The sequence below is a fragment of the Terrapene carolina genome, unplaced genomic scaffold (assembly GCF_002925995.2).
Source record: "Terrapene carolina triunguis isolate 2854851 unplaced genomic scaffold, T_m_triunguis-2.0 Scaffold58, whole genome shotgun sequence".
In the NCBI taxonomy this organism is placed as follows: Eukaryota; Metazoa; Chordata; order Testudines; family Emydidae; genus Terrapene; species Terrapene triunguis.
The window spans coordinates 7,839,835-7,852,477 of NW_020664409.1; the positions used below are offsets into that span (position 1 = coordinate 7,839,835).

General features: G+C 44.9%; 1 protein-coding gene across 1 annotated transcript in view; it reads left to right on the forward strand.

Annotated features, from left to right (window-relative positions):
- Window positions 1-12,643, forward strand: part of RNF144B (ring finger protein 144B) — a 65,672-nt gene that overhangs the window by 19,496 nt on the left and 33,533 nt on the right. The window contains exon 2 of the mRNA XM_024217521.1: window positions 8,524-8,722. Within this exon, the coding sequence (XP_024073289.1) occupies window positions 8,558-8,722 (165 nt within the window). The 5' untranslated portion in view covers window positions 8,524-8,557. The remainder of the gene's footprint in view (window positions 1-8,523; window positions 8,723-12,643) is intronic.

Consider the following 12,643-nt stretch of genomic DNA (forward strand, 5'->3'; position numbering starts at 1 on the left):
TCTGGGTGCTGGCAGACGTGGTACTGCATTGCTACACAGCAGCAGCTCCTTGCCTTTTGGCAGTAGATGGTGTATTACGATTGGTATCCATCATCGTCGTATTCCTCAGTGAGTTCAGTCAGAGGCACCTGGGCAGACATGTTTTGTCTCCTGGAGACTCAGTCCTGCCGGCAGTCCTATTGAACCGTCTTGACGATGATGGCTAGCAGTCGTAATGCAGCATTTTCTGCCAAGCACCCAGAAGATGCCGATGGCTATCAGTCATGCTGCACCGTCTGCTGCCAGCCTAAGATATAAAAGATAGATGGACCAGATTTGTTCTGTATTCATTTGCTTCCCCCTCCCTCCATGAAATCAACGGCCTGCTAAACCCAGGGTTTTGAGTTCAATCTTTGGGGGGGGGGGCATTCTGTGTGACAGTTGTTTGTGTTTCTCCCTGATGCACAGCCACCTTTGTTGATTTTAATTCCCTGTAAGCCATGTCATCACTCGCCCCTCCCTCCCTCCGCCAGACAATAGTTTCGCACCTTTTTTCAGCCCAGACGCCATAGCACTGGGATCATGGAGCCCGCTCAGATCACCGCAGCAATTATGAGCACTATGAACACCACGCGCATTGTCCTGGAGTATATGCAGAGCCAGAACATGCCAAAGCAAAACCAGGCGAGGAGGCGATTGCAGCGCGGTGACTAGAGAGATGAAGAAATTGACATGGACATAGACCTCTCACTAAGTACAGGCCCCAGCAATGTGCAAATCATGGTGTTAGTGGGGCAGGTTCATGGCGTGGAACGCCGATTCTGGGCCCGGGAAACAAGCACAGACTGGTGGGACCGCATCGTGTTGCAGGTGTGGGACGATTCCCAGTGGCTGCGAAACTTTTGCATGCGTAAGGGCACTTTCATGGAACTTTGACTTGCTTTCCCCTGCCCTGAAGTGCCAGAATACCAGGATGAGAGCAGCCCTCACAGTTGAGAAGCGAGTGGCGATAGCCCTGTGGAAGCTTGCAACGCCAGACAGCTACCGGTCAGTTGGGAATCAATTTGGAGTGGGCAAATCTACTGTGGGGGCTGCTGTGATCCAAGTAGCCAACGCAATCAAAGACTTGCTGATATCAAGGGTAGTGACTCTGGGAAACGTGCAGGTCATAGTGGATGGCTTTGCTGCAATGGGATTCCCAAACTGTGGTGGGGCGATAGACGGAACCCATATCCCTATCTTGTCACCAGAGCACCAAGCCACCGAGTACATAAACCGCAAGGGGTACTTTTCGATGCTGCTGCAAGCCCTGGTGGATCACAAGGGACGTTTCACTAACATCAACGTGGGATGGCCGGGAAAGGTACATGATGCTTGCGTCTTCAGGAACTCTGGTCTGTTTCAAAAGCTGGAGGACGGGACTTTCTTCCCGGACCAGAAAATAACCGTTGGGGATGTTGAAATGCCTATAGTTCTCCTTGATGAACCCTCCCCCGCCCCCCCGGTTCACTCTACTTCCCTGTAAGCTAACCACCCTCCCCTCCCCCCTTCGAGCACGGCTTGCAGAGGCAATAAAGTCATTGTTACTTCACATTCATGCATTCTTTATTAATTCATCACACAACTAGGGGGATAACTGCCAAGGTAGCCCGGGAGGGGTGGGAGAGGAGGGAAGGACAAGGATACACTGCAGTTTAAAACTTTAAAACTTTAACTCTTATTGAAGGCCAGCCTTCTGATGCTTGGGCAATCATCTGGGGTGGAGTGGCCGGAGGCCCCCCCACCGTGCTCTTGGGCGTCTGGGTGAGGAGGCTATGGAACTTGGGGAGGAGGGCTGTTGGTTACACAGGGGCTGTAGTGGCGGTCTCTGCTCCTGCTGCCTTTCCTGCAGCTCAACCATACACTGGAGCATATCAGTTTGATGCTCAAGCAGCCGGAGCAATCGACTCTTGCCTTCTGTCTGCAAGCTGATGCCACCTATCCTCTTCAGCCCGCCACTTGCTCTCTTCAGCCTGCGATTCAGCCCGCCACCTCTCCTCTCGTTCATACTGTGCTTTTTTGCACTCTGACATTGACTGCCTCCACGCATTCTGCTGTGCTCTGTCAGCGTGGGAGGACATCTGGAGCTCCGAGAATATATCATCCCGAGTCTGCCGTTTTCTCCTTCTAATCTTCACTAGCCTCTGTGAAGGAGAAACATTTCCAGCTGGTGGAGGAGAAGGGAGAGGTGGTTAAAAAAGACACATTTTAGAGAACAATGGGTACACTCTTTCACGTTAAATTTTGCTGTTCACATTACAGAGCACATGTGCTTTCGTTACAAGGTCGCATTTTTCCTCTTATATTGAGGGCCTGCCGGTTTGGTGTGAGAGATCACTCAGGCAGTGCCAGGCAACAGAATTCGGCTTGCAGGCAGCCATGGTAAGACACAGTCTTTTGGCTTTTTTAACCTTCATAACATGTGGGAATGGTTTCAAACAGCAGCGCCCTCATTTCCCATACCAAGCACCCGTTGGGTTGACCATTTAAAATGGGTTTGCAATGTAAAAGGAGGGGCTGCGGTTTCCGGGTTAACATGCAGCACAAACCCAACTATTCCCCTCACCCAATTCTCTGGGATGATCACTTCACCCCTCCCCCCCACCGCGTGGCTAACAGCGGGGAACATTTCTGTTCAGCCGAGCAGGAACGGGCACCTCTGAATGTCCCCTTAATAAAATCACCCCATTTCAACCAGGTGAACTTGAATGATATCACTCTCCTGAGGATAACAAAGAGAGATAAGGAATGGATGTTGTCTGCATGCCAGCAAACACCGGGACCATACGCTGCCATGCTTTGTTATGCAATGATTCCAAACTACGTGCTACTGGCCTGACGTGGTAAAAGTGTCCTACCATGGCGGATGGGATAAGGCAGCCCTCCCCAGAAACCTTTTGCAAAGGCTTTGGGAGTACATCAAGGAGAGCTTTCTGGAGATGTCCCTGGAGGATTTCCGCTCCATCCCCATACATGTTAACAGACTTTTCCAGTAGCTGTACTGGCCGCGATTGCCAGGGCAAATTAATCATTAAACATGCTTGCTTTTAAACCATGTGTAATATTGACAAAAGTACACTCACCAGAGGTCCCTTGTGCGCCCTCAGGGTCTGGGAGCATGCCTTGGGTGAGTTCGGGGGTTACTGGTTCCAGGTCCAGGGTGATAAACATATCCTGGCTGTTGGGGAAACTGGTTTCTCCGCTTCCTTGCTGTGAGCTATCTTCATTGTCTTCATCATCATCTTCCTCGTACCCCGAACCCGCTTCCCTGTTGCGTGATTCTCCATTGATGGAGTCAAAGCACACGGTTGGGGTAGTGGTGGCTGCACCCCTAGCATGGCATGCAGCTCCGCGTAGAAGCGGCATGTCTGCGGTTCTGCCCCGGACCTTCCATTTGCCTCTCTGTGGTAGGCTTGCCTTAGCTCCTTAATTTTCACGTGGCACTGCTGTGCGTCCCTGTTATGGCCTCTGTCCTTCATGGCCTTTGAGACTTTTTCTAATATTTTGCCATTTCGTTTACTGCTATGGAGTTCAGCTAGCACTGATTCGTCTCCCCATATGGCGAGCAGATCCCGTACCTTCCGTTCGGTCCATGCTGGAGCTCTTTTGCGATCCTGGGACTCCATCATGGTTACCTGTGCTGATGAGCTCTGCGTGGTCACCTGTGCTTTCCACGCTGGGCAAACAGGAAATGAAATTCAAAAGTTCGCGGGGCTATTCCTGTCTACCTGGTCAGTGCATCTGAGTTGAGAGTGCTGTCCAGAGCGGTCACAATGAAGCATTGTGGGATAGTTCCCGGAGGCCAATAACGTCGAATTCCGTCCACACTACCCCAAATCCGACCCGGAAAGGCTGATTTCAGCGCTAATCCCCTCGTCGGAGGTGGAGTAAAGAAACCGGTTTAAAGGGCCCTTTAAGTCGAAAAAAAGGGTTTTGTCATGTGGACGTGTCCAGGCTTAATTCGATTTAACGCTGCTAAATTTGACCTAAACTCATAATGTAGACCAGGCCTGAGTGACCAGAGAGGTTGAAGGGTTCTTCTACTGGCTTTTGAATATGATTCCTGATGTCAGATTTGTGTCCATTTATTCTTTTGCATAGAGACTGTCCGGTTTGGCCAATGTTCATGGCAGAGCGGCATTGCTGGCATACCTGGTCATGTGGCACCAAAGCTGTTACTCTTAGACATATGGTTATGGAAATGTGAGCACATCTGACAAAGCTAGTACAATTTAAGTAAACAAGTACATACAGTGTAAAGAGAATAGACAATGACTTTAAAAAAGTAGTCTAGATCTCTTGGCTTTTGCACTTGTGAGGCAGCCATTGCATATAGCAGCTCAAATACATCCCTGGCATAATGCCTCTGATTTACATCAAGGAAGAATTTAATGTAGAATCTCTCTTGGGGTTAGAGCATCTCTGGAATACTGTAACTGTTCAGAAAACAGCTGATAGTCTTTATTGTTCAGTGAAGCAGTTTATTGAACAGTTATGCCCCGTACTCTAGTCCACTCAGCTTTCAATGATACTGTTATGAGCTGGGTGAAACCTTGTAATGGGGTTGATTTAAGATTGGCAGGTGTGAACATATTCTTCAATTAACATAACTCTAAGTATAAGCCCCACCTAAAACAAAAGGGTGTGTGAACACACACAGGAGTTTTTGGATGAGTATTGTTTTCAGTAGGTGTGTATGTGTGTGGGAAGAGATCTCACAGAAACTGAGGTCAGACAAGAACAGACGAAGTGAGAGAGACAGCCGGAAGGAACAGCTAAAAGCAGGTGGCTGACTCTGGAAGAAACCTGGGGAGAGGGTTTTTTTGAGTCAGGGGTTCAAGCTGAAAAGAGTGTGTTTGGTGCTGTGAGCAAAATAAACTGTTTCCTGCTACTTTATTCCTTCTGTGTTCAGTGAATACATTCTTTGTAAATAAACAAAATTGCATCAAAGAACTACCTGACTACCACCAATTTGTACTCCCAACTGGAACACCACCTACAGGTCCCCAAACTTTGACTAGGCCTCCAGTAAAAAGGGGCAACAATACATTTCATATTGACGTGGGTATCCTATTTTAAATGGGTTAAAGCATTGTGTAAGAAAAAGGCAAGAAAGGAAAAGTTGGGAAGATAGAATGGATCACAGTGCTTACAGATTTGTTAAGTCTTGTAAAATCAGTTTTCAAAGACATTGTTTGGGTAAATGACATTGAATTGGTGACAGCAGGTCTTCTGAATTTCTTCAGAGAGCTATATTTAAAATTTTTATTGACCAAAACATGGGGCACCTTCTTTTTCTTCCATCGACTTTTTTTCATTCCAGATATGTGTAGCTGTTGGTTAATTCATTTGTGTTGAATTTGAATTTTTGGCATGTGCTTAGTAGACTTGGGGGCAGTCTACTTATTGATTATAATGTGAATTTTAATCTTTTGTAAAGGCACTTTAATGGGCCTCTGTTATTGTTAACTAAAATAATAAAATAAGCCTACAAAACTTTCAGTGTTTCTAGTTTACCTCTGTGCCAATTAGAAGATTGTTTATGGATTGACTGCTCTGAGGAGGCCTAAATGTTGCATAGCAGGAATGTTGTAGGTCAGGATTGAAGTGTATGGTCAGGGCTGTCTGAGGAAAGCTTGCACAGTGTGGGTGTGGACACTGGATGAAATCCTGCTTCCTTTACTCACTTGCAGAGTCCCACTGCAGTGGGACTATGTGCTAGGTAAGGTAAACTGGATTTGACCTCATTATGAGCCAGATTCTCTAGTCCACCTCCAAGTTCACTTTGCATCACTGGCCGGAAATCCTCACAGGAGAATTCCCCCATGTATTGGGAATCTCTGCTAGAGCTGCCTCCTGCATCAGCTGCTGCTCTACCCCTGGTGTAGGGAGAGGCCTGGGGTGGAGTAGGAGGGGGCAGTAGTAGAGCCAAGGTCTACCAAGCCTTATCTGCAAATGGCAGAGTAGCTCCCATTCTACTTGAGTGCCCACCTGGGCGAGGCAGCTGGGAACCAGGGAGCCACAACCAGCTCCCTGTGGCTGCAATTCTCTACTACATCTGAGCCCAGCTCAGACATAGAGGAGAATCAGGACTGGTGTGTTTTACAGTTGCTAGTGCTACTTGTCTGTCACTTTGCCAAATTTTGACCATCTTTAAAATTAATAAATAATCTGTTAACTCCATGACCCACATTGAGTCTCATTAACCTCTTTTCTATTTCATTCATACGCAGTGCAAATCCAGCGTCACAGCCCCCTTAGAGCTAGTTGGAAATCTGACCCTGGAAAAGATGAACAACCATTTCTGTCTTGCAATCCCAAACCTAAAATATTCCCCCTCTTCTTTTCCCCTTCTAGTTCCTATTTCCAGCCACATATTTCACTATAGGTACCAAAAAAATTGGAAATTCTGCATGGTACTGAAGTGAATAACATTGTGCTTCATAGCGTATGGTAAGAGTGTAATACTGTGAAGGTACAGCTGCAGTAGAAGTGTCTGTGTATCTGTGTAATTCTTTATATATTGGGTTAAGATCTAAAATGTAGAACTAAGTAACAGGTAGGTAGTTCTTGATCCACTATCACAGTTCCAGTGACTCACTGACACAGCAATTATAGAACGGTGTATTATAGATTCTGACTCAGAGAGGTGTTTTGTTCCAAAGGCTTCCGGCAATGGCTATAGTTCTAGCTCTACCGTTATGAGGAACTCATTGTTTATATATGGAGATATATAAACTTCTATCTCATAGAACTGGAAGGGACCTTGAAAGGTCATCAAGTCCAGTCCCCTGCCTTTACTAGCAGGACCAAGTACTGTCCTTGACAGGTTTTTTTTGTTTGTTTTTTGTGTCCCAGATCCCTAAATGGCCCCCTCAAGGACTGATCTTGCAACCCTGGGTTTAGCAGGCTACAGGGCCGGCTCCAGGCACCAGCCGAGCAAGCTGGTGCTTGGGGCGGCAGATTGTTCAAGGCGGCATTCTGCCCAATCCTAGGGCGGCACGGCCGCTGTTTTTGTTTTTGTTTTGTTTTGTTTGTTTGTTGTGCCGCTCCGGCAGCCCTGTAGGGGGCGGCAGCACGGAGGACGGGAGCGCCCTGCAGCAAGCCTGGCAGGGCAGTCCGCGTCCTTCCCTCCTAGACAACCGGAGCGGCGCGGAGCCTCCCAGCAGGCGGTGCACCGGTCGGGTCCACGTGGTAGCGCCCCACTGAAGCCCTGGCTGCCCCCCTTCTCTATCTCTCCCCCCCGTTTTCTCCCCCTCCCCCCCCGCTAGCCGGGGCACATCCGCAGCGCAGGGAGTACCCCTGCACCCTGGCTCCGGCCGCGCCGCAGTTTTTTTTTTTGCTTTGCCGTTCTGACCGCCCTGGGTTTTTCTTTTTTTTTTTTTTTGCTTGGGGCGGCCAAAAAGCCAGAGCCGGCCCTGGCAGGCTAATGCTCAAACCACTGAGCTATATTGTTATGGATGGCATGGTAGCATAAAGAGACTGAGCTAAGGATAATGGAATGAGGATTGGACTTAGTGAACCTTTAAAGGAGAGCTTTGCTTTGGATAAGCACCCAGAAGTCTGGATGCATGAACCTTAGCCCATTGCTTGGGTCTGCAAAATTGGGCTCCAAATCTAACAAGAAAGGCTCTTCTTATGGTATTTCAGGACGTCACTGTCAGACACAACCAGGAAGTATAGAGGAGTCTAGAAATTAAAAAGAATTTATAAAATAACCTAGACTTTTTATATCTCCAAAAAGGTTTTGAATGGGCTCAGTTCCATTTTTCTGGAGAAAAATATTTTTTTTTCTCATTCACACATGCACACATGAATACTGGACCTGATTCTCCATTATCATAGTGATTTACACCTGTGTAAAGTGAGTGCATAATGCTGTCATTCTGATTTGCCAAAGTTTTACCACTGCTTTTCTCTGGTGAAGATGACTACACACATTGCAGGCCAACAGAGAATCAGGCATCTAGTGCTGGGAACACTCTCTAATGTGTACTGTGGATAGTCCTGCACCCAGGGTTGTATAACAAATCTGTTCAGAACTCTGAATAGATTCCAGACCGTCTGACTCTCTGTCGTGCGCTTTCATCGCTGCACCCCATTTTTTCTGTTTAGGAAATGGTAAGAAGCTCTGAATAAAATCGGTATATTTACTTTCCACCATTTCACATTTCAGAATTTGAAATGCTCCATTTAAGTTAACGTGAGGATCATGAAACAGAATAGTCAAATGAAATTAGCCCCAGTATTGTGCAGTATTTTTTAAATGCCCCAGTCAGAAAACAAGCACAGAAGAAGGTTTTTGATCAACATCTAGCAGTTCAGCCGACAAGGGTTTTCATCCAGATATACAATACACAACTCTAAAATGAATTAGGAACTACAGGTAGGTTAGAGGAAGCTCACTTAACCAAACCTCTTAGATAGCTTTACATTGGATTATTATGTAAACTTTTTTGCTACTGGCATTGCTTTTGGGGAGTTTCAGCTGTTTTCTTTCTGCAGGTTGACTGGACCAGAGTAAGATATTAATGAACGGATGGACTCTGCTGGTAAGATCAGCCATCATACCATGACAGCTGACATGTCAGAAGCTGGGGGATTGTCTCTGGAACCTCTAGTCACTTGCAAGCTATGTCTCTGTGAACATTCTCTTGATAAGATGACTGCTCTTCAAGAATGCAGCTGCATCTTCTGTACAGCGGTAAGCAGAGGCAGCACCTTAGCCAAGAAATAGAGTAATAGACTGTGGAGGTACAAGGGACCTATTATATTGTTATGGCAGGAGTCAGGCAATGATGTCATTTAAGCCCATCCATGCCAATACAGGATAGTGTCCTGGAGTATTCTTGCTACTGCTTTGTCCAGTCTTGCTTAAAAGAATGTTGACATTAATGAGGCTTTCATCAGCTTGGAATTCTAACAAAGATACACTCATAGCCAATAAAATGCATATTGGTGGAATCATAAATTACAGTAGGCCACCTTCTCTTTTTATGGTTAGCTGAGCAAGTAAACAATTCATATTCAATCAGCATCTTTATTTTTCCTGAAGAAAAATATTAATACCACCATAGAGTTCTCTTTTTTAAATGCTTCTTCCCCATAAATATTTTATAGATGGTGTAAAGAAAATAGGCCTCAAACTCTTCAGGTGCAGTCATATGTGGAGGTCCCAGGTAGCATTTTTTGTCAATTAAGTGTTGTTGTTTTAAAAATCTAATTTGTCAGTAAGGCTGATTGAGGTATAAGAACATAAGGTTAAGTGGTTAAGAGGTACAAGATTAAGTGACTTGATAAAGATCATACAGTGGCCCACCCAAAATTAGACCTCAGTATTCTACTGGCTTCTTTGCCACTAGGCTTAACAAGACCTTTTATACATGTATAAACTGTAGAGCATGCGTAGAGACCATTGGACGATATTTTTTTAACAAATGTCTTTATTGATTTAAAATCAAAGATACAAATCTGTTCAGAAGAATAACTAATTATGGGTAATTACGAAAGACACACTTTACTAAAATAAAGATCTGTACTACTATATCATTTCACCGCATAAACCAGATTCTGATCTCTGTTTTGTTGTATGAATCCAGAATAACTCTAGTAATTTCAACTAAGCTAGTCTACATTTATGTCAGGGTAAATAAGATCAGCATCTAGCTGCATGTTTTATAATGGACAGTATTCAATGGACTGAAATAGAATCTGTGAATGTGGTTTTTAATTACCAAAAGTCCAACTGCACTGGGCTCATAAGGAACTATAGAAACTTCTAAAAATGACCATTGCTGTATCTCAAAATGTTACTGCAAATTCCAATGTCAGATGTTTCAAGGACTAGAAATGATTTCCACGTCCAGTTGGGAATGTGGGATTGCCCCTTCCCAGGGCTATAAAACTCCTGTGTCTAGTCCTGCAGGGATATGAGATACCAGATTTCAAAATGGAGTTTTCTCTTTTAGATGTAGAATAGCTGCTAGTAGCCAAGTACCAACAAAGTCATCCTACAATGCTACACATAAAACCTATTTTGGAATTGTATTAGAATTCTAAACATTTTAGTGAGCCAGTTGGAGGAGTGGGTGACAAAGACTATTCCCATTAAAAGGGTTTGAAGCCAGGCTGCCTTTGAACAATGACTAAAATTGCCCAATATAGCTTTTCTCTCTATAAAATATACCTCTTGAAAGGGTTAATAAAGAGCACCGTGTGTACCAAGTTTGGCTATCTGGAAACAGCTGAAGCCTTACAGAAAATTATGGAAGAGTTTGTAGCCTAGTAGTGGTCTCGGAGATGGGTTTTTTCTCTGCTATCTGGTAAGGTTCATGTTGCACTGGTGGAAATGATGAAAGCATTTACTGTTGGGGAGGATGCAGACATTGTGGGGGATCTAATAAGCAGTGGTGCAAGTAGAAATCATTTCTTGCCGGTATTGCACTCATGGGAGGGACACAAGGGGGGGAGCACGTGACCTCCCCATGTGACACTCCATGTGACTCCTCCCCACCCCGCCCTCAGCCCAGGGTCCCCACGCTCTCCCTGTCCCCTCCGACACCCCCCTTTGTATATACAAATATCAACATGCTTAACTTCTCACTTTCCCCCCACATATGTAGTATTCAGTCTGTTTATATGGAATATGGGAGATGGGTGAGGAGCCATTTCAGCATATGTATGAATTATTAAAAGACAAATTTTAAGTAGAACTGTATCCTAAACTGCTTTATGGTATTGTACCCAAACATTGCATTTCAATGGGGGATTCAACTTCCTTTATAGGAAGAGACTCCTGAAACTCTTACCAGTCCACAAAAGTGGTCCATAGTCATGCAAATAGTCCCATTGTCTTCAATGGGATTGATCAAATGATTAAGGGTTTACAGGATTAGGTTCCAAGTTTGTAAATTGTTCTGGATGAAACTGACAATGCCTGAGCTGTCATATTAGAAGGAGCTTCATTTGAATAAAGGTGGGCAGATGTGTGATAAGTCTTAGTTCCGCTGCTAAGATGAGGAACATATTTTCAGCAAAGTTCTTGGCAGATTCCTGAGGCAGCTGGTTTAAGGCCATCAGTGTCTGGCATTATAATCTTCACTTATAGTTCTCTCACCCACAAAGATGGAAAATGAGGCACTTGTTTTCTTTGTTTTGCTGCTCCAGTTAACAAAAATGCATGTTAGACTAGGTTGGGTGCAAAGAAGAATTCTGTGTACACTGAGGACAATACCTGATTCTTGTAAGGCTGCAGAACAGGGCTGACATCAGAATCCAAACATCCTCTGGTCAGTGCAAGCAGAGGCATTCCTCTAATGATTTGGACTTGATGTGATGCAGTATGGATGTCATGGATAATTCAGACCAATGGGGAGAAACAGAATAAAAAACATGGTTTAAACACCTTCCACCCCCCCACCTCTTCCCTCTTGAGGACTCCTGACCAACATAACAGCACAATACATATGCTAACAAACTTAAACAAAGCCTTTGTTTAAGTTTGTTAGCATATGTATTGTGCTGTTAAAACCATTTAAAGAATGAATGCCCTCCCTAGCAGCATTCTGCTCCTTTAAGGAGCAGATTGCAGTCCTACCCCCACTACAGAGGATGGGGGGGACTAGCCCCGAGTCTTTCCAGTACCCTGTACCCACTAAAAATCTCTTGCCGGTAATGCGTACTGGTAGGTACCATTGTACTTGCACTCCTGCTAATAAGAATGTCACAATATCAATGCCAAATCCTGCTCCAATCCCCTCTTCATCTTTTTTTCCAAATACTCTGATCTTCGGTATTATATGAGTGAGTTTAACTGCAAATGACATGCCTGCTAAAGTCACCAACCAGCTATTAATTTCAAGTTGTATGCTACTTACCAGAGCAAGGTTTGAGCTGTCTAATATGCACAATAACAGACCAATCTTGCAAAAACAAAAGATAATTTCACATCCTAGCTTCTGGGTGTTGGCACATGTTTATGCAGCAATGGTATGACTCATCGTTCATGTGATCTTATGTTTTTGAGAAGTGTGTGAATTAACTAAAATGGAAAATGAGAGAAACAACTGCTACTATAACAATCCATGTGTCATCACACACACACTGGTACAATAGTTCTGTGTAAAGGAGAATAAGATTTCCCCTTCTAAGGCCTGGGTGACTTTAATAGACAATGCCATGCAAGTGAGAGTACATTTAACCTCTCATCTTTTTTGAACTATGGTGAGAAGAATCTTCTACTTTGGGTTTCATTTCAAAGGGTGTCGTGAGAGCCCAGCTTGAGATGGGCCCTGAAGCCATTCTATCCTGTTGTCTTTCCCCAATCTCAGTTTCCTCCACTATACTGCTGCTGTGTGCCACTGAGCGTGTGCGAGTTACTGCAGAGTCAAAGGGGCTAGTCATTTTCCCAGGACTCAGCCCACAGACATGGAGACATCTTGATTTATGAAACACTCTGTGCATCTGTTGCTTGATCTGCAGGTGTTTGAGAGAGGAGAATTTTCTGCTGTAGCTAGCGCATCCCGGGCAGCACTGAGCAGCACAATGGAGGAAACGGATGTGAAAAGACAGCTGTGTGTGTGTGTGTGTGTGTGTGTGTGTGTGTGTGTGTGTGTGTGTGTGTGTG